The sequence below is a fragment of the Apus apus genome, chromosome 12 (genome assembly GCF_020740795.1).
Source record: "Apus apus isolate bApuApu2 chromosome 12, bApuApu2.pri.cur, whole genome shotgun sequence".
Lineage (NCBI taxonomy): Eukaryota > Metazoa > Chordata > Aves > Apodiformes > Apodidae > Apus > Apus apus.
Genome location: NC_067293.1, coordinates 17,109,629 through 17,133,056, shown reverse-complemented (window position 1 = coordinate 17,133,056; position 23,428 = coordinate 17,109,629). Strand labels below are relative to the sequence as shown.

At 38.3% G+C, this 23,428-nt stretch overlaps 1 protein-coding gene across 1 annotated transcript in view; it reads left to right on the top strand.

The window, feature by feature from the left end:
- Positions 1-23,428, top strand: part of KLHL4 (kelch like family member 4) — a 43,704-nt gene that overhangs the window by 4,007 nt on the left and 16,269 nt on the right. The window contains exons 2-4 of the mRNA XM_051630489.1: positions 18,615-18,788; positions 19,245-19,381; positions 23,001-23,197. Of these exons, the coding sequence (XP_051486449.1) occupies positions 18,615-18,788; positions 19,245-19,381; positions 23,001-23,197 (508 nt within the window). The remainder of the gene's footprint in view (positions 1-18,614; positions 18,789-19,244; positions 19,382-23,000; positions 23,198-23,428) is intronic.

Here is a 23,428-nt window from a genome sequence, read left to right as displayed (position 1 = left end):
GATAAAGTTTGGACTAGCAAACATGACTGCATTGACCTTTCAATATGAGCACTATGCCCAGTATTTATTAATATTATGCTACATTGCCACATCGATTTCTGCATGCTTGCTGGGGGATACTTGATCACTCTGTGTGCTCACTACTGAAGACCACGTCTGCTGGTAAAGTACGTGTGGACTCTATTCCCAGCTGCCCACAGGCAGTTTGATTTCACTGATGAAAGCAGCAACCATTCATCATTTTTCTCTTACGTGTATTTTTTTCTTATTTTGCAGCTGATAAATCACTGACAACCCTGCGTTTGGTTGACAATCCCTAGTGCTGTTAAAGGCATAGGCTTTCTAACTTCATGTGAAGCAAAATATACTTCTAATTAATTTTAACAATCTTTTGATGTCATAATCCAAGCAGTTGGTACTGATGTACATGGAAGAAGATATTCAGGAGGAGCAACCTCTTAACTGAGGCCATGCGTTTTCTGTAGTGACTATTTCTGATGTTCATTTGTTTTGATAGTTCATCTTAATACATGAGAACTCATAATTGTCGGGGTTTTTTCGGTGTTTTTTTTCCTTGTCAGCCATATGGCAATAACAGGCCATTTCCCTTACTGTCTCTGACAGATACACATACACACACACACACACACACATATATATATATATATATACATGGCTATTTTGGATATTATCTCCTACATGAGGGTTTCCCCTGGAGTTCTGCTTGTATTTCCAGAAGCAGATAATATCCTTGGCTCAAATTCCAGTCTGAAATAAAGGTACCTAAAATGCCCCTTTAATTGTTGCAGTATCCGAGAACATACTGAACAGGTGGAAATGCATAAATCAATGTGCAGTGCCTGACCCCAATTTCTTGCCCATATGATGCCATTTTTTTTTTGTGAGCTTACATGGCACAGATGAAGGACACATGCTGTCAAGTTTCCTTCTGCTGAACACTTTTCTGGGGAGAGCCATCACACTACACATTCATCGTGTCCTCTAAAGTTTGTCACAGCTACTCACGGAAATGTCTGCCTAAGTTTTCAATACAAAAGACTATTTCCAAAAAAGAAAACAGGTGATAATTTTTCTGGTGAGAGTGGAACATAAGAATTATGGTATGAAACTACAGGTCAAACCAGACTGAGAGGATTTTTTGTATTCAGAGAATAGTTTTGGGTATCCAGTAAGCAGAGTCCTACCAGTGATTCGCAAGAAGGAGTGGTAATGAATGACAACGCAGGTAGTAGGTGGAAGAGCCTGCAGTGCATCCTGTGCAGAGAAGATGATGAAGCACTTCACTCAGACTAGGACATCATGACACTGTTTTCTCCTCATTAGTAAGAATTCAGTCTCATGAACCATCTCCGATGCCCAATACAAAAATTTGGAAGTTATTATTCCCAGTCTCACAGAACTGCTCCAATTTTATTTTCACTGAACTTCCAATGTTTTGGGAAAGAAAAAACCCAGATTTAAAAAACCTTAATTTTGATATATAGTCAGATGGCATGTCCATCCTATGTCAAGGTTGGATTGACTATGTTTAGGTGCTTCAATTTGCGTAGTACAATTTAAACTCATTCCCTTCCTCCCTCCTCCAGTTATTGTTCCCCCACTATTCTTTACAGCATTTGTATAAATATATATATATTTGGAAATTGCTGTAAGTCTAAAGAGCTGCAATCCTTGCACTCTTTTTTCAGAAGACTTATGCAGCTCTGCCTGCACGTGCAGTCCTGTGGTCAGATCTGGACATTTTCTGGTTAAAGCCTGACAATTCAAGTGTAGAGGGCAGGATTACTCACATGTTACTCTAACTAGAAATCTGTTTGAATGTGCTGCTCAGTGGATTTTCTGTCAACAACATGGTGTTATTGCTTATGCCTGGCTTGTGACTCATATGAGCCTCCTCACCCTGTACCAAAGACCTGTTCCCTAACCATCTGTACATTTTTGCAGTTCTTTGTTCCTAAATATAGCCCTTTGCACAAATAAATTCCACCTTATGGTTATCAGATGTCACCAATTTGATGAGTTAATACTCAGTTCTGATCGTATTTAATTTCTCCAATTTACTGCTTTAATATTAAATTCTGACCCTATGCTCCAATACACTTGCAGCTTTTCTCAGCTTGGCATGGTCTTCAATTATAATAAAGCTCCTATCAAAGCTTTCCCTTTATTTTCTTCGCCCTTTAAGTAATTTCGGAAATTCATGAAAAGTCGAAGTGGAACTTCAGTAGAAAGTTCCTTAGGATTTAGCTTTCTATTTATCAGGGAACCATTGATAACTACTTTAAAAGTATGGTTTTGAAGCAGTTTTGCACATATTCCATAATTCTTCAGGATGAACTTAATACTGTCTATCTCATGAGACAGTGTCAAACAATATTCTCATGTCCAAGATAAAAAGGACAAGAACTTTTTTCTGTTCTCCACAATGCCTGCTACAACCTATTCATGGACTTCAGTTTATTTTGCCATGTTACTCTTGCCAAATCCTTGCTGACTGGTAGTCTTCCAAGTGCTTAGAAATAATTATTATATGATGTTTACACTGCAGAATTTGACAAGAAATAGAGCTAGGAAAAGAAATCATATTTGTGTCCTGTGGAAAATTTCACAGTTTCTTTAATACTTACAGCAATTTAATCTATACTTCAGCAGTGTATTTTAAAAATTATTTTATGCCAGTCTGCTATGGATAACCAAAATGCTCCATTGCTATCTCAGGGACAAGCTAAAACTAATTGTCTTCTAGAGATGGCCTTTGACTAAAGGTCAGAATACAAATTTGAGACTGAAGACCTTTGAAATGGGTTATTGAAGACACTGTAGCTGATGTCTCAGAAGTGATGCCTGAACAGCTCATGTGGCCTTTCAGTGCTCTAGTACAGGGGAAGAGCAGCCTGCAGCAGGGGACTGAGGGTGACATTCCAGGCCACAATGGGTGATGGACACTCCGTTGGCATCACTGAGATGCCAGTGCCAGAGATTACTGTAGTTTTACTTAAGAAAAAGGGCACACGTAGCACCCAGTGGCATTAAGCTGAATTTTAATGGCATTATACTGAAATCCACTCACTGCTGGTTGAAAAAAGCTAAGGGAGAGTCATTGAGAAAATCTTCCTTTGATATCTGCTGTTTGCTAAGTGTAGAAAACTTGTGAAGTTACAGTAAGTGGCAGCTGATTCAGGATTAAAATCTAGGGGCAGATTTACCTCTGTTCCAGAAGCTGGTAATTCACAATGAGGGATGGGACTTTTCAGGCAATGTGTGAACATAATGCCCAGTAACCCATGAAGTCATTCTGCCCAAACAATGCTCTTGCCTCATACAAGAGTTTTCAGTACAGAAGTTAGAAACAATGTGTCTGAAAGGCATCCTCTGCAGATTTTATTCCTACTTTTTCCTTCTATTATGACATCTTATGACAGGGCAGGGGTCTGAGCAACCTGATCTAGTGGGAGGTGTCCCTGCCCAAGCAGGGGGGCTGAACTAGATGATAATTAAGGTCCCTTCCAACCCAAACCAGTCTGGGATTCTATGATCTTAAGGGGAACTTGAAAAGGTAAAAAGTATGTGAAATTAAAGTGAGCTGAAACAGTTACTAAAAAGTAAAGGAAGAAGTAGGTTTGTATTTTTAAATTAATTTTATATTTAGCCTGCAGAAAGAGTGGATTTTTATTCAAAACTGTTTTGGCTTTTTTTCATAGCTACATAAATAGAATAATAGAATAAATTATGCTGAAAAGGACCTCTGGATGTCATAAAATCTAACCCCATCTCCCCAAGAAGGCTATAGTGAGAATTAACATCACTTCCTAAAAACACACAAGATTTCACAGGCCTGCACTTAACACACACAGCTTTCAAAGATGAATGATTACAGGCAAGAGAAAAAAACACCACATTTAATAATAATGTAATAAAGTAGGACAATTCTATTCATTTCAAAACTATTTCTTTATGATTCAATGATCGTCTCATTTCCACTTCATACAGTGTCTTTGCTCTCAGCAAAGACAGCTGTTAAATTACTTTTAAAGAGTTATTACTGTTCTTAAAATCACTTCTTAATGTCTCCAGAAAAAGTTAAGGAGATGATTAAACACGTGTGACCAATGCAGAGCATTTTTTACAGACAAAATGAACATACACAATTGTAAAATCAACAGGAAATCTTATGGTTGTTGGGGTATTCTTGGAAAAGGGGGAGAGAGTTTGCTTGATTTGAAAGTAATAGCTAGATAAATGACTAGTTTCTTTCAGAATGCTGTTTTTGCTGTTGTTTTGTTTACTTTGAAATACTAACTTGAATACTATTTGAAATACTGTAATGACAAACATTACTAAAATGTTTCACATTTAAAGAAATAAAAGCCAAAGAGCAAAGTTAGCCTAATATATACCAATTCTGTTTAGCTCCTTTCATGCTACTAGAGTAAAATAATGAACTTTAGTGAATGACTGCATCAGGTGATGAGGTACAAAACAGGGCTTGTGTATGGCACACCTGTAGGTATGCAGGCTCAATGGATACAAAAATGAAGCTGAAGTACTGTCAGAGCATAAGGTAAATACAGGAAATAAGCTTTTAAAATAGTCTCTAAAACAAAGCTATAACAAAATTTCCACCTCTGTGAAATCAGACTCCACCTCAATGACTCTATCTCAGATTTGCTGGCATAAGAACTTCCCACACAGTTCTGACAACAAATCTTCTCCCAGTCTACTCTCCTTCCTCTTTTTCCAAGCAAATACTTAATAGCCAAAACTCAATTCAAAGCTAAATAAAACAGACAGAACCAAACCTTAGAGCCTGGCTCTTTCCAACAACTCTGCCTATGCAATAATTATCAGCATAAAAAAGCTTTCACTTCATTCTAGTAACTCCTCCCATTTTATGCTGTGTCAGGGTATTTCACTAGAAGTCTGCCTGCTGCTCACAGGTAACAAGAAGGATAACTACAGGTATTTCAAGGAACAACTTACCTTGTGACCATTAATATGATATGGTGTCTAAATGACTACAGGTTAAAATGTGATTTCTGGAAATAGGCCTTGTGTTCACATGCCGTGGTCTACAGGTACATGAGGTTGCCTTCCTTAGAAATGAGCAGCACATGAAGAGGGCTTAGTCAAATGTTTGCTTCATTGTTTTCTCAACTAAAAGCCAGTTATGCTAAATAAACATACTGGAAAAGAAAGCAATGTCTGATACCTGGTTCTTTCTTCAGTTTTGTTATATATATTTTGAAAATCTCTGGATAAGAATCTAGGTATCTTACCTGTGTATTAACATCTGAGTCAATCAATTCAATGATTGACTCTCAGCCAGTTTCTAACTTTTCAAATGTATGACTTTCTGACTAGCTGCATTAGGATTTGAAAAATCAATATCCATGGATTATGTCTCAGGTTTCTTTCTTGTTTCTTATATAAACTCAAAGAAATCACTTGGCATCGCAGTTCGCTCTGTAGCATTTGACACTTATTTTCCTAGGAACACAGTAAGAACTGATCAGTGTTTTCAGATACCAGAATTTACTTGTAAACAGCTACTAAAAAACAAAGAGGAATGCATGTACATTATGACTGATGAATTATACTATAAAGTTGCACAATTTATCTTCTCATGATAATACTATCACAAAAATTCAAGCCTACTACTTTAAGTTTTCTGTTACTGTGAGCAGTAGAGACCACCAGTATACTTATCACAAAATGTTTTGAACAGCAAACATAGAGGGAATATGTTTGATAAAGTGGACAGGCACTGTCACTTTGTTATGCTTCAGTTTACCTGATAAACTAGAAGCCAAGAGGAAGGGAGGCATTCTTGCAAAAAATGAGCATTTTCAAAGCTTGTTCATTTTAATAGAAGGTAAGAAAATGAAGAACCTTTTTGAACTAGGCAAATATACCTTGATTTAAATGGAAATTGTGAGCAAACCACCAAGAAATCCTAGGAGTTGGAGAAAAGCTATTTTCAGCTATTACATATGCTTTGTGTTGCTAGGGAAACCTCTTCTACAGTGTTCACTTAGCACAGATGCTTGGGAAAGCTCTCTGACTCCATGTCATACCATTTCAGAATGCCTCAGGAAGTGAAGAAACAGAGATGCACATATACACACATGCAGACAAAAATATCTCTGACATTTTATTTTAGTTACGTCCTATGGCTTTGGTGGAAGTTAGTTCTTTCCATTTCTGCCATGACCATGGTGATAAATGAAAAGCTTCAAAATTCAAAACCTGTATGTCCAGACTCAAACACTACCTTCAGTTTTGATCTATTTGGGTTCACATTTTAGTTAGTCATCTCTTTAGAGAAAGGAAAAAAAAAAAAAAAAGCCTTTGCCAAAGGGTAGCATTTCTGGGCCACCCTTTTGACCCTAGGGCAGATGTGACTTGCCAAAATGCCTGGTATAAGCTGGTGCATGCAGGCTCCACTGCCAGTGTGCTGTCTTCACCTCTGCCGTGCCCAGGTAGCTGACCTGGAGGGTGGCTGCAGCCTGCCCTGGAGCCCCCAGCAAAGGAAAAGCACTTGGATTCATGCCCAGGATTCAGACAAATGTTTTCTTTCCCCTTCTTCCCAGGTGGTCAGACAGGGAGGTGATCCTGGGCGTCAATAATAAGGGAAAATGGAATGGGGCTTTGGCAGGTGAGAGCTCAAAGATAAAAATCCCTAGTTATGGGTTTCCCTTCTGACTTTTCTATTCCTGTGTTGAGGTCTGGGCTACTGTTCTTCTAGTGACCTAGGGCTGGTGTGTAGTCTCAGAGACTTGAATGCTTTCCTTGTACTAAGCTTCTAAGGTCTTGAAAGCTTTACTTGCACCTTAACAGTGATTTCTAGTTTGAATCCTCCTATAAAAAAATAAACGACTGAAATCACCAGTGCCAAGTTAAACCTCATGGGCCTCAGCCCATCAATCCAGCCTGTCCAGGTCCCTCTGCAGAGCCTTCCTACCCTGAGGCAGATCAATGCTCCCACTCAACCTAGTGACTGAGGGGGCACTCAATCCCCTCGCCAGATCATTGGTAAAGACATTAAACACAACTGGCCCCAACGCCGAGCCCTGGGGAACACTACTTGTGACTGGCTGCCAGCTGATCTATCTCCATTCAGCACAACTCTTTGGGCCTGGCCATCCAGCCAGTTTTTTACCCAGCGAAGTGTACACACATCCTTCCTCCAAGTGAGTGATGTGGGAACATGCGCTAAAGCCTTGACTAAAGTCTAGGTAGACAACATCCACAGCCTTCCCCTCATCCACTAAGCAGGTCACGTTGTCATAGAAAGAGATCAGGTTAATAATCAGTAATTTATAAGGTATATACATTGATTTAACTAAACAGTAATAATTGCAGAATCCAAACACGTCAGCATTGCATACTTCTGAACCATATTGTTATTTACCTATCAGCAGGTAATGTGTGAAAAAGAAAGAGACAGTGGGTTAGACATTGTAGGGTCTTAGGGCCACCAAAATAGGTTTAAGCTAGGTAGGAAAGAAACAGAAACTGATTCTTGATACAAGGTAAACTAATTAGAGTAATTAAAACCATCAGTTATTTTGGACATCACAACTACAGCTTTTTGCAGAAAGTTCCCTGTTTTGTCCAATACAAAAGTTTGTGTTTATTTTCAGAGTCATGAAGTATAATTTAAAACACATGTAAACACTGAACTTGTATAAAGAATTTTAAACCAAACATCTACAGCTTGTCATTCAGTTTACAGAAAACTCCATGGAAAGCCAGAAATCCCCTCCTACGCCATCATTACACTCCCACCTCCTGCTCCCCCACGCTAGTACTGTGGCTTAGGACGGACTCCTCATCTTTCTGTCTGAGCTGCTGGACCCAGTAAAATCATCCAGCATCCAGCCAGCTCAGTCTCTCCATACATCTTGTGCTAGTGGGTTTGCAAGCAGGGTAAGGCAGCATCCTGGGAAGTGACAGCATTGGGATTGTGCAGGAGCCAGACTGTTCAATGGAGCAGTGTGAAAAGCACAGAAAGAAACAAGGTTGTACATTGGGACTGATTTTTTTGTCTTAATTTGTTGGGTTTTTTTCATTCATTTAAATTATCCCCAATTCATCTATAAAAGAAATTTGGAATGGCTTGGTGTTACAATATGCTGATAAAGTTGCTCAGCATGAGGCTCTTACGGGATACCACAAAGCAGCAGAGCTCATTTGTGCCTCTTACTTCCTCATTCAATATGTAGCTCAAGTACTAGTTAGCTGTTTAAACTTTCTTTATACTTTTTCACTTGTTACAGTGCATTCGAACCTGAACTTTATCCAATTAGTAAAATAACAAAGTCAGGACTGCAAGGACAGTTTGGTCTGTTAAGTGGAGCAAAAAAAGCTCTGATATGTTTCCTAGCAAGTTACTGAGCTGGCTTTTGTTCTTCATCTGGAATTCTTTCCTTATACAATTTAAACAATACATCAGGCTGATACCTCATCTTTGAATTTTCACAGTTGTTTTCTTTCAAGTCTCTACAGTTCCTAAAAAATCCTTTGTTGTTCCCCATATGTCATGCCATTAAGTGAGAAGGCTGTTATTTCCCTTTTACTGGCTACTGCTGTGACATTTCATAAACCAATTGACAGTAAAAATAATAAAAAAATATTACCTTTTCTAGTAAGTAGCTTTCAATCATAACCATATTTTTAAATAATTTGGGAGAGTAACAGAGCTGAAATGTGTAATCTCTAATTTCTAGACTCCTAACTTTCTCATCTGTTACTTCTTTTATTCTATAAACTGTTGCTGAGGTATTTTTGGTTTTCTGTAGCCCAAATACTCTCTCTCAAATGCAAGACCAATTTCTAATGTAGATTATTTGGAGGACAGACTTACAATATGTTAAGGGGATCTGTATACTTATGGCAAGATAGAAGGGCAAGACCCCAGCAAAAAGAAGCAACATAAACACAGCTTCTGCTTTGCCTGTTCAATTTAATACATCATTTTTTCACATGGAATTTGGGGGGGAACATCAATTTTATTAAATAAAAAGGTGTTTGGCAGACTGTGTCTAGCAAAAGGTGAGCAGGAAAGGCTGCCCTGCCCTTAAAACATTTCATTAACTCTCATTTGATCTTCCTGCTGGTGGAAGAATGGTCAGCAGGAACACCAGATGTTATAATATTCGAGAAAAATTAAACAACTATTAGCAGTTTTCTATAGAGAAAACTCTGTGAGAAACTGAACTTCCCAAGAGAGAACATAGATCATTTCCAGAGAGGGGAGCATCAATATTTTCAGGACAACCTTAAAGCATTTAGATGGTAACAGTTAAGAGTTTACATAAGTCTACCTCTCACCCTTTTACTCTTCAATTGAAATCCTCATTAACTATATTATTACCTCTTTCCAGTTTTCCAAATCACCAGGAGTCCTAGGACCATCAGACCACAGGCTAATGTGGGTTGGAAAGGATCTCAGGAGGTTTCTAGCCCAATCCCTGCTCACACCAGGGTAAGCTGTGAGATGCTGTTCTGGGCTTTACCCAGTTGGGCCTTGAGAGGCTCTCAGGCCGGAGGCTGCAGGACCAGGTGACCAGGTCACATCTCACAGCATATCTGCATGAAACAAAGCAGACTGCAAGCAACCTGCATAATCAACTCTTTCTTCAGGAGGCAGAAAACAAATCTAAGGGAAGATTTGGCTTTTCTACCAAGGTTATCTATGATAGCATACTATCACATGCTTCATTTAGTTATTTGATGTTGCATCCTCAGCAAAAGTTTTAATACATATTTTATTGAATAAAGGTCATAAAATTGCTGTTATTTGCTGTAAGATCACATTGAAATGCGATTTTGCCTCCCTTCAGCCTAGAATAGTGAATTGTACAGGCACTCCAGGCAAAAAATCTGTCACAATAATACTATAAACATTATTTTCCACAGTTCATATCAGTTCCACTTGTACTTTTCAGCCTTTATTTTTCTTCTGATTTCATATACTATTTTTACTTACATTTCATGTTTTTCTAACAATTCAGTTACAATGAGCTGATGTTGACACAGATCCTATCTGTCAGAATAAATGCCAAGCCACCAATGGCAGCAACAGTACAAGTTTTCTTAAGATTTGTTGTCAGAAAAAAAGGTTAAATACACTAAACACTGTCAAATAAAAGTAGACCTAATAGCCTATCTGTAAAGGTTGTCAAGACAATTTTCATTCTGTCTTACTAAGATGTGATGGACTCGTGAATAGAGGTTTCCTCAATAAGCAATTCCTGTAAGTTGCTGTTTCAAAAATCTACTTGTCTGAAGAAGCATGCTAGATGGTTAGCAGACATTAGTATCTGACATTAGTAAAAATGCATCTAATAATGCATACTAAGATATTTCTCAGATATTACAGAAGTGAAAGTTAGTCACCAAGGATAAGAGCAGGAGACAAAGCACAACAGTCTACATAATTTAGAATATTAACCATTCCTTCCAGCAAATATGGGAGGGTATTCAGTGTATGCTGGTTTTTTGTACTGACTTTGAAGCAACTCCATTCCATGGCACCAGATATGAATGCAGCAGGCTGAGTTAGTTTAATGCCTTTTTTAGACCTAGGTTGGAGTTCTATTTTCTGATACAGAAAAACAGAAGATAACTACTAGCTGGAGAAAACTTTGGTATCAGGACATCTATACCTATGAACACACAAATATTGGGCTGTAACAGAGGGAAACACTCTCAGGGTATAATTACACAATAAAGAAGGGGGAGGAACTGACCACAGAAATAACATAGCTAACAAAACCTTACAGAATAGAAAACTTCAGTCTACCTCTCCAGGTGTTTCTCTCTGTGAAGCTGCCCATTCCCTCATACACATTCTCACTCACTCTTTCCTAACAAATCTGTCATCATGATAGGCTAAAAGGAGAAGTACAAAACCAGAAAGTCTGAGGATCCCTATGTGAAACAACCTCAGGTCAGCAGTAAGAAGAGCCTCACCAAATAAGTAGGTGATTTTGATTTTAATCACTTCCTTTTCCTATCCTCCGTTAATCCTGAACTATAAATTAAGAGAGTAACAAACATTCCTTTTCCCCTTACTTTGGAGAGAAAGAAAAATCAGCAGTAGCTTTGAGGCTGATCTGTAACATACTCTTACAGCCCACCCATCTAACAGCACACACTGGCTAAACAGGTTAAGAACAAGCCAGATTCTTTCTATTGCAGACGTGTTCAGCCTTGACTGATGTATCCAACAGAGCCGCTGAATCAGGTGAGGAGCTATTTTAGAACAGGCCCATAGAATTTTATGTTACTGGGAAAATGTCACATAAAGTGAAGTAAAATTTAAAGTAGTGCCTTCAGCTAACGTGGAGTTTATGACGTTTTCCCATTTAAGTGAAATGTACAAACTAAACAGATAAAAGTAGAGAGAAAAAGATGCAAACATTCAAAATGGCTGTGGCAAGCACAACGGCAGAGTCCCTTTGCTGAGGACAAAAAATAGAAGTGAGAAGCATGTATCAAGGGATTATGGTAGTGGTTTGAGTTTTCATAAATCAAGATCTTAAAAAACACTCCCAGAACTATCCTTACCTGATTAGCTGCAAGGATCAAAACCCCAGGGCAAGGAATGTTGCAATGAGGGGGTTACTCTCTGGCTTGTCAAAGTTTTGTTCACTGGAGGCAGAACCACTTCACATTCAGTTTTGTCTTATATCTCCCAGGCTCCCCTTTGTTTGTTCCAGTTTTGCTAACAACAGTGACATGGGAGAGCAAAAGCAGGTCTTCTTCCCAAAACTCCCTCTCCCATGAGAAGCCTTTCTGAAAGGTACTTAAATAAATAAGAAACATGGACTTAAGTTGTTTCATCTGGCAATACTCATGCTTGGATTTAAAACAATTTTTTTTTTTTGCCATTGGATTCTGTTTTTATTTTTTTGTGTCCTCTAAATAAAAATGCCACAAGCTCATGGCCAGCATTTAGTAATTACTTCTCATTTTGTACAGCTTGACAGCTTGTGGTAGGACTATTATGCCTTCTGGTCACGTCACTCTCTGTTCATTAGAAAGATGCTATTACATTATCTAACAATGTTATCACTAGTTACAAGGAAGTTGAGCAAGAAGTAGTCAGTCCCACTGAATTCCTACGTAGTGACTTTTAATTTCCTTCCAGTGCAATCATAAAATATAAACATTGGATTAGAAATCATTGCAGTGACAACTGCAGAATGCTTCTTGTAGCTTTGGAATCTGTGGTAATCAAGACAATTAAATATTTCTCATAATTTACATTACATCATGTCTTGCATGGTAAATTTCAATGTACAAGACCTTAGTATTGATGTTCTTCTTAGGAATGGCATGCAGACATTATATCTGATTCATTCCAAACTAATATTTAGCAGTTGTATCTCAAAATATCTACTTTAAATCTTCCTTTCAGTGACTAGTAAGGTGATAGCTTTAATGTACATGCAAACACAGTAGAAAGTGACTCCAGCATTGTTTGTTTTGAGAAAAAAAGAAACATGACTATTTGAGATAAGTAGCCCCCACAATATTTGGCATTATCAGAACAAAAGTTAATTTTAAGATGGATATATAAACTCCTATCTTTTTAATGGAAATCTTTCACTTAGTTACTATTCTCTATTACATAACGTAAATGAATACAGACTTAATTCTTCTGGAGGATAATGTTCTTGAATGGTTTTAAGATAGCATTAATTTAAATTATTCATCTGAGACACCCACTTCATCATGGAATATAGACATATATCTATTCTAATAAACTACTCATGGACATACAGGCAATGTGCTCTCCAGACTGATTAGATATTTTTGGAGCTCCAATTTTTAAGGAAGTATGTCATACTATGAAAATAAGTGTTCTTAAGTCATACCACTATAATGTTTATAGTAAAGTTTCATAGTCAGATTAGTCTGAATCAGGAAAAAAATCATTAAATCCTAATATATTACAAATTTTAACACTGACAGATTGCTGTGACAAGGTCCCTAGTTACACTTGGTAATCCATCAGCCTTCAAATATCAGAAGAAAGATTTGTTGATTGTTGCTCCTACAGTCCTTGTTGTGAATCCAACAGTTCAAACCAGCTCACAAGAAACCTTGTTGCTCAGCTAGGGAATGCTGTAGTTTGGGCATCCACCCCAGACTTGTGGGTTCTGCTCCTAGTGGAGCTGCACTGTCACCACGAGCCCTTGTGGGAAGCAGTGTGGGGCCTGGCATGCAAACACAGAGCCCAACAGGACTCATCACTCCAGGGCATTTCCCAGCCTATCATCCTGACTTCACAGAAGTGAAGACCAGTAGACTCTGTTATAACATCTTTTGAAATTTGTTGATGGGTCTGCAATAAATTTTCAATACTGAGCCCCAGGACCCAGGAACACAATCCAAAAGACAGTAACTCTTGGATAGGTATTTATATAACAGTGAAATTTTAAAATCTTCATCAGTTAAACAAAAATAACTCACCTAGTTCAACTGAACTAAAACTGGACCAGATCTCACTGTGCTTTTACACTGTCATAAATTACAGAAACTACTTTCTATGTACATAGGAATATCCCATTTCTTAATTACCCATGTAAAGCCAATTGAAGGCATAAAACTCTACTCTAGACACAAGATGCCAAGAAAGGAATGCATGAAGCTTTCAAAGCAGTGCCTCTCCCAGTAGCAAAATATCAACAGCTGAGGGAGTACACATGCTAATAAGAACAATCTGCACTGCAGTAAGCCTGAGAAAATTTTATAATTAACCTCCTCTGTTAAAAAAATAAATACATAATTTCCAAAGGAGAACAGCTTACTGGGCAGAGTGTTTAGATCTACCCTCTCTGAAACATGAAATCATGATGTGTCCACAGCTGACACCAGCAGACTGTCAAGTGCTCAGGGGGCTCTGCTGTTTGGTTCGAGCCTCTTTTTTCCAAGGGTATTACCCCTGGAATATGTGCTTTCTACTCATAAGAGAATTCAAAATATCCTAATCCAAATTCATCCTGATATTAATCATAGTGGTACTCATCTGTAGATTATCATGTCTGGGGGGAAGAACAAAACTGAAAACAGCACTTCCAGCTGAAGCTCCTGTGTTTGATGAGATGCACACTTAGACTTGTACTCCCAAATGCAAACAAGCTATTTTAACGAATGCCAACTGAGAGTACTGACAGGTTTATGTTAATACTAGCAATAAGAACTATTAAAACCAGGCAGTTTCAAGAGCTCCAAGTTCTAAAGGAACTGTCAATATGAACTTAAGAGTTTAGATGGGTTAGAAGTCAGCAGTCACTCCATTAGCTTAAATAATTAAATGTAATTAAATAAATACATTTCAGTTGCTTATTTCTTCATTTCCTACATAATTTTCTGTTATTGTTACTACCTCAGCAGTTATCAACACACAGTACAGTTTTCTATACTCTTTTGGATCAGTTTTTTACCCATGCCCTAAAAACTTCAACTCAATCATTAGCTGTTATATTTACAAAGAATGAAAAATAAAGGAGGCAATTGCAGTAGAAAGTTTGAAGCAGGGACTGATGTGGCATCATTATATCAGTGAGGAATTAGTAAAGATGCACGACTTTATCATTATCTTATCTGTGCTGTGAAATGGTTTCTTATTTCTCAGCCAACTAAGTGATGTGGTTTATCTCCAACAGATGCTAGATTATTTCATGCAGGAAAGCAGCACTTCTCAGTCTACAGCCCCATGAATTTGCCCAACAGAGGGTCAGAGCTCACACAGCTGCAGAGGACAGTCTGCCTCTGTGGGGGCTGGCTGCAGTTTTCTTCAACAAGCAGAAAAAAAAAAAAGTGATGAGTTGCATTGTAAATATTGCTGCACTAACAACCCGAATTGATGAAGCTGCAGTTTTGCCTCATGCCTTGTCACCACTAAAGCACATCCAGTGCACCACAGAGCTGACGTCACACTGGTGGTTTCAGCTCAGATAAGGTCTTTAGGATGTCTAATGTCTCTAACTGGGATCCAGGTGGCTGCTGATGGCTGGTATGATTTACAGGGCAGACGTGAGATGATCCAGAGAAATGTGGAAGTGACACTTCCTAACTGAACTGGTACTTGCTGAAACTAAATTACACAAGTATTAGAGCATGCTAGTGAGGCACATTCAACAAATATCTACAGGGAAAGTGGTCACCACAAAAATATAAATAATAGCCTTATTAAGAAGAAAAACAATTAAATCCTGCATTTCATCACCTGGTTTTCATGCTTCTAAGCTTCCTTGGCATCTGATTTTCTTTCTGGTTTTTGGCCATAGGTACACTTAATGAGACACTTTAAGAACATACTGAATTTTAAAAAGGATATGGCAAATAACTGGCTTTTACGTTTTATTATGTTCCACTGAAATAATGAGGAAAATTGAATTTAGCTTTTATATACTGATTAAGAGTGCTGTGCTGATTAACGAAGAGTACTTTATGAAAACAGAAAAGAATTCAAACATAATTCAGAAATGTAAAGAATTGCAAGCCTGGAATCAATCACAAAACTTCTCAAATCCCTTCTCTTGACCAAAGACAATATGAAGTTTGACCTCCCCAAGACCAGTGTTGAGTGACAGCTTGTTTGGGTCCAGTATAATCAAGCTGCTACCTCAACTGTCATTTCTTATCCTCTCTTTCATTTGGGGAACTATTTCCATCCAAGTGTGAGCAGGTCCTTGAAAAGTAAATATTTGCCTGAAGTTCAGTAAGGACAAGGGCAAGGATGGCTCTCTGACTTGAAATTCCGTTCAAATGTTTGTGTCTTGCTATCATATGTCCATGTAACAATCAAACTGTATTTCTAGTTTCTGCTTGTCTGTAATAAAAATATGGAGCAGAAGCAGCATTTGCCTGGGATGCATTCAGGACATTGTCTGCCTTTGAAAGTGAATCCCTGATGGATTTTCAGGAGTAGTTATACAAGTTGTTCATATCTCTTATATTTATTACACTTGAAAAATGCTATCCTAGCTCGATTTTGAAAACGTCATGTGAAATAATGTCAGAAGTAATCCAAAAGTCAAGATGACTTCTGACAACTAATGTTTTTCTCCCACGAAGCCTTGTTACTGTGTCGAAAAGAAAAAAATAATACTGTTATGACATGATTCATTCTGAACTGCAGTGCTGGCTGGTTTTTGTCTCCTTGTTAATATCTCGACGCTTAATGCTTCCTGATAATTTCAGTTTAGATTGTCTGTTTCAAAATTTCATGTTGCTTCTTTTTGAAAATTACACCATGTTTTCCCTATCCTTCACCAGTATTTACAGGAAAATTCTGACATTATTTCACTTGCCTCTCTACCTAAGATGAAATTCACAGAGCTCAGCTACTTTGGAATCACTTAAATACAGATTTATCTCTTCTCTCTCTAAGCTAATCCATGTTCTTAAGCCATTATCACTAATTTTAGTGGTGTTAACACAACTCACCATCCTAGTGAATAGTAATAAAAAGCATGAAGCAATTTGGGTTTCTGATTCTTCAGACCAGTTCACTCATGATTTTCCCTCCTGTCTGAGCAGCAAACTAACTCCTTGGTCATCACAGGGTTAATGCACTTTTGGAAACTTTTATTACTCAATATTCAGTTTTTGTTTGTCCAAACTTGTGCTCATTTTATAGGAAATGTATTTCTCCATCTTCTACGTGCTTCCTGAGCTAGTTCAGATGAGCCCTCAATTTTCTCTCTGTGCTGTTCTCAACACATTAACCACACAGAACAAGGTGTGACAGGCAGACACATTCCTGAGAGCACACTTGCAGCCAGCTTCCCTACCTTTGAACTACAGCATCCCCTATTACAATTCAACATAGAGGCATCAGACTCAAGGATTTTTACTGACTTCTTTCTTCCACATACTTTAATCTCTGTCTTCTTTAGTTCACTCATCCCCAGCACTGTATTCTAAAGGTCAGGTTTTTTGTTCTCTGCAGTAACAGTCATAAGCTAATGAAAAATATAAATATTTATCTTTGAATTTAGTTTTGCTCTTCCAAAATCTACTATACCATTTTGAATCAGCTGCTACAGGTAAGCCAGCAATTATAATATTAATATTACCAAAGTTAATGGAGCAGGGTTTTTTGCTTCCAGTATTTTTCAGTCTCTGAAGACTTGAGTCTTTGAAATAATTAATGTAGTGTTATTTCTGCTGTAGGTAAAGGTCACTCCACACACAAATATATACACACTATGGGAAATTACTTATCTCAACAAACTCGTTCTGTGCATTTGCAGTGGGCATGGTTGAGTTTTATGTTAGTTCTGCAAACATCAAGAGTAAGTGCAATGTATTGCATACTTAATTACTTAGAGCACATATGATGGATCTGAAATACTTTTGAAAAAATAATTTTCTAATAAATGTTACAGTAAGCTGAAGAGGTAAGGAGCAAAACATGAATCTTATGAATGAATGAATCTTATGGAGTATGAATTTGGCATCAAGTAGCTCATGCAAAACTAATGAGCATATAATCCAATTTTGCAGCTTCTTCATTTTCCATGTAACATTGAAGGAAAACAAATAAAAAAGTATGGTCATCAAACTCACAAATTAATTTTTGTAAGCTGTAAACTACAAAGGAAACATTACAGGTGAACTTGAGTTGCCCTTTTTAAAAAAAATTAAAAAATGACATTAAACTAAGAAAACACTTTTCTAAAAAAACCTTTAACTGAAATGGTGGTGAAGACTGCAGTATTTTGAGATGTGTGACAGACATGTATATCAACAAATGCATTACTATTTTACTAAAAACAGATGAATATAAAGATTTTTCTAAGATAACACAAAAAAAAGATGTTTCAGTCTGGAAAATAATCAATATGCAAAGGTCTGTTTAAAAAATGCTGAGATAAAGATGATTTTTTAATAGTTTTTAAGGGTACCTATAAGTGGAGTATTTATTCTGGAGGGAGAGAAATAATCTTTTAATGCACATTTCCATGAAAAGGCAGAAAATTAATTGTTGTCATTATTATTTGCATTCAGGTTCTAAAGGCTACATAATGTACTGATTTCATCAGCTTTTGGTTTGGTGATTTGTCTACAATTATATGGTCCTTTTAAAATTGTCTTCTGATTCACTGCCATGAAGCAATGGAATGGAATGTACAAAGTATGGAGAGAAACAGAAATAAGATCTAAAGACATCTAATATCCAATATTTCATACCCCAAGATATTTTAGATAGTAGTATCACTGGGAAATAGGTTTTTGTGTATTGTCTTTGTCAGTGATTAGGAGGCTGCATTTATCACATCTCAATGCTGTGCAAACAGTGGATCGCTAACACAAAACTTGTAAGTAGAAAACTCAGTAGCACTTACTACATGTAACTGTTGTAAAATACAGTCAGCAAGAAGCCTTATAAATGAAAACTTGCAGATGCCAAACAGAAAAAAACAAACAGAAGGAAACTGAATAAGACCAGAATCATTAGAGCTCTGTAATTTAAACTTTTCTGCAACGCCATCTGAACAAAAACTGTATGAAGAAGGCAACCAGGGTTTATCATGCTACACCCCTCACACAACCTCTTGCCCTTGCAGACTGTCAACGACCAGCAGCTCCCTGCTTGGAATGAACGCCAATGGCTCAGATGAGTATTTCCAGTCTACAAACCACGCAGAGCAAACTTTCCGCAAGATGGAGAACTACCTGCAGCAGAAGCAGCTGTGTGACGTTCTTCTCATAGTTGGAGACCAAAAGATTCCAGCTCACAGGTACATTTCCCAGTACTGGTTACATGCCTTCAAAGCCTGAAGTTTCCAAATGCTAGGTCAATTTATGCCTACCCTGTTTACTTAGGAATGAACAGTCCCCAAATTAGGTCATCAACTAACAATGGCATAAAATAATGTGATCGATGTTTCATATTTATTATTTCAAACAGAAAGAAATTCAAATATGAGGCATTGGTATTGTCCCTCTTCCCTTCGTGCTGCTGTAAAATTATAGTGAGTTCAGTGAAAACAATCTGCCCAAACAAGCATGATGGGAGAAAATCAGACGACTAATTACCCTTTTAACTACTGTTCACTGCTATGAGACTTGAGTCCCATGTTAAAGAGAATGTTTCTCTTGCACACACAACATAGTATATAATAATACTGCATTTCATGCTTACTATTGAGATTATCAAGTAATTTGCAGTTCTCTTAAAATGCTTTTATCTCAAGGTTGGTTCTCAGTGCAGCATCTGATTATTTTGCTGCAATGTTTACTAACGATGTGCGTGAAGCCAAACAAGAGGAGATCAAGATGGAGGGAGTGGACCCTGATGCTCTGAAAGCCTTGGTGCGCTACGCCTACACAGGTAATTCTCCCTCCACTGCCCTCTCTGTTGTACAGGAAGAGAAAATCTATTCAGTGCAAACAGAATTGTCACATTTTCCACTTCCCATTAGTACAGAAATACATGTATATATCATGCATATGTGATGTAAACCTTTCCCTAGAGAGCATGAATAAATATTACTGGTTTATATAACAACTTATTCTGGAAAATACACAGGAAAGTTAACATATACATTCATATTGGACATCTGTCTCTAACTAGATACTAATTATTTTAGGAATTTTAATGTGAGAACAACATGTTTTGCCTGTTGCCCACTCCATGTAGTGACACAAAGGGGTGTACTATGAACCTTCCACACATCAGGAGCTACAGAAACGCTCTGCTGGGGTGGTGGTTGTTTGGGTCACTCAAGGCTCTTGAGTAGGGATAATCACAGAAAAAACAGGAATATAATCACACCCACGAGCACAGCAACTTTTACCACGAGAAAGTGCTACCACATTCTGAAAAAGGTTTGCTTATGTTCTCTTGAAAAATTACAGAGATTTTATCGTAATGAAATTAAATCTTTTAATAACAGAATGCTGCATAAATATATAGCCAAAAAGACTAAGCCAAAGAACTGTGAAATCCCTTTCATTTGCTCTACAGGGAAGAGAGAAAGTCTACAGAATATGACCACTGTGTTAGTGTATATCGCAACTGGAAACTTCCAGATCATTCAGACCTCCAAAGGGTCTGGAAGTTTGAACTTTCTGCTCTTTGGCGAGCCTCTCAATGCAGATGGCAGCTACTCCAGCCAGAGAAGTAAAGAGAAACCCTTTTTGCCCTACCAAGCTGTGCAGTTCTGTGAGAAAAAATTCCCCAGATCTCAAAAGGAGAATATTAATCCCCCAGGAAGTAACAACTGAACTCAGCAGAACAACAACATTCTGAATTCACAAACATTTGCATGTAAACTGATCCATCCCTTCAGCTAAGAGCTATTATCAGCAACTAGATCTTTGTCACCTGGTGTCCCACACAGGACATTACTTTTTATGTTTTTGAATGAAATAACACCATTTTAATACAGAGATGGGGAAGCTGGAAGATGTATCACAGATATGTATTGCCATTTTTATAGTTCCTTGCAAGGGCTTAAAATAGATTATTTTCTTAAAAGATAAAAGCAAAACGAAGACCCCAATATATTCACCATATTTGCATTAGCATCAACGTTAAAAATAGGAGACTTCTTCACTTGCTAGGTCAGGCACTTCATAAATCTGGACTGTTCCATAAAGACAAGGTTCAGCAATTTGCAACCCAGATCAAATAAGTTTCTATATACAAAATAGACCCTGTTTGTGGGTACAAACAAGGAATAAATATGGAGAGCCAGAGGGAATGCTGCACAGCATGTATAATTCAGTGCTGTTGTGGCACTGAATTAGCATACATTACCCAAGGAAATAGATTAGTACAAGCACAAAGAAACTGGGTGGTGGTCTGCTCATTATCCACATGTATCTCAAAATCATCCCACTTGAGCAAACTTCAGCTCTGTCAGTTTACTGAATGCAAAACCATAGGAAAGAACATAATTAGGACTACAAAAACAAACGGCAGGCTATGAAACAGGGCGAGTTTACTTCTGAAATCAGGATGTGCTTTTTGCTTCGAGGCTTTAGCTAGCAATCTCGATTTACAAGAATAAGTACAGATCACAGGCTGGTGCATTAACTATTCTGAGCTGTACAGTACAAACCCAAACATTGCCCCATTCTGCACCCTGCCAGCCCTGCCTCATTTCCCACAGAAGTGGGAAGATATTATTTAAATTACAAAGCAAGGGACATCAGGAAGAGATGGAATTGTGCTAAGGTAAGACTGCTGAAGACTGCTATGGAAAACTGAACTTTCATAGGTTTTCATGTGATGATAACCCACCCTCTAAACTGAGTGTGACTTTTTCCCTAGGCAATGAGATATGAATGGCTATCAATTTCTGATGTGTTTACATATTTTATTGAAATAAATCAGTGGACTTGGGACAAGAAACCTTTCACAGTTCTACTTTGATGCTAATTTTTTACCGTAGTCTCTCAATACACCACCCTTCTACACGTGTTAGATGGAGATGGTGTGCATCACCCTTTCACAGAAGAAGCTGGAAGAGAAATTAAATGTTTCTGAGGCAATTGGAGGTTGTAATGATAAATGAAAAATGCAGTCAGAAAAAACCCCCACAGTTCTATTTTCAGGACAGAATTAACACTTTCAGTCCATCTAGGAGCATAAAAAATGCGCGTGTCATGCAATAATATTGTTAAACATTTAAATGCACAAGTAGATGATATTTGAGAAATGAGGTTTCCTGCACCTATTGCTGGCATTTCCTAGCTTTTGATACTGGAGTTCTTTTGTGTTATATAAACTTAATAAAAATAATGCAGATGACACCAAGCTAAGCAGGAGTGTTGATCTGCATGAGGACAGGGAGGCTCTACAGAGAGACTTGGATAGATCAGGTCGTTGGGCTAATGTTAATGGTCTGGGCTTCAACAAGGCCAAGTGCCAGGTCCTGCACTTGGGCCACAACAACCTCAGGCAACCCTCCAGGCCTGGGGAAGTGTGGCTGGAAAGTGTCTGGCAGAAAAGGACCTGGGGGTTCTAATTGACAAGTGGCTGAATATGAGCCAGCAGTGTGCCCAGGTGGCCAAGAAAGCCAAAGGCATCCTGGCTTGTGTTAGGAATAGTGCGACCAGCAGCAGCAGAGAGGTGATTGTCCCCCTGTACTCAGCACTGGTGAGGCCACACCTGGAGTGTTGTGTCCAGTTTTGGGCACCTCAATTCATGAGAGATCTCGAGGTGCTGGAGCGAGGACAGAGGAGGGCAACAGAGCTGGTGAAGGGCCTAGAGAATCAATCTGATGAAGAAGGCTTGAAGGAGCTGGGAATGTTTAGTTTGAGGAAGAGGAGGCTGAGGGGAGACCTTGTCAGTCTCTACAACTACCTCTTGTAGAGAGGTTGGTTCTGGTCTCTTCTCACAGGTAATTAGCAACAGAACAAGAGGGAATAGATTCAAGCTGCAACAGGGCAGGTTTAGACTGGACATTAGGAAACATTTTTTCATAGCAAGAGTGGTCAGACACTGGAACAGGCTGCCCAGGGAGGTGCTGGAGTCACCATTCCTGGATGTGCCGAAGGGTCGTTTGGATGTGGTGTTGGTGGATCTGGTTTAGGGGAGAACTTTGTAGAGCAAGGATGATGGTTGGACTGGGTGATCCCAAGGGGCTTCTCCAACCTGAATAGTTCTATGATTCTATATATTATAATATATTAATTTTAAGAACAGTTTTTCTCTAATCACACCTCTTTTTTTTAAATTTTGCTTTTTTAATATTCAAAATCAGATCTAATACTCTGAAAGCTACAATAAAAATGTTCCAATCGTATTAAAAATCCACTAATTTCTTTATGACTGTTTAAACATGTGTTTAAAGAATCCTTCAAGATGATTTGTGCATCATAGGACACTTCAAAACTTTTCAGAAGAGGAGAAAAATGGGAGTGGGAAGCTTTCAAGTAAATAAAAATGGAAAAGATGATGACTGACAACTTTTTTTCCCCCCTCTATGCAAACTGCACAGGTATTCTAGAGTTAAAGGAAGACACTATAGAAAGTTTGCTAGCTGCAGCTTGTCTTCTCCAGCTCTCCCAGGTTATTGAGGTATGCTGCAACTTCCTCATGAAGCAGCTCCATCCTTCCAACTGCCTGGGGATTCGCTCTTTCGGAGATGCTCAGGGCTGCACAGAGCTCCTGAAGGTGGCCCACACATACACTATGGTAAGGAGAACAAACTGCTTTGTAATTATAATTTTAACAGTGAGTGGGAACACTCAGCTGCAAAACATATGGGCTGTGGTGAAGCAAAGCCAGCTGAGTGGGCTCAGGGCTGCTGCTCCCTCCATGGCTGCTGCAGTGGCTCTGCTCCTCCTAAGCTGGCAGGGCCAGTTCTGTTAAGTCTCCATCTCTGCCTAGCTCAGACTCCAAGGGGAAATTTAAGAAATGTGACTG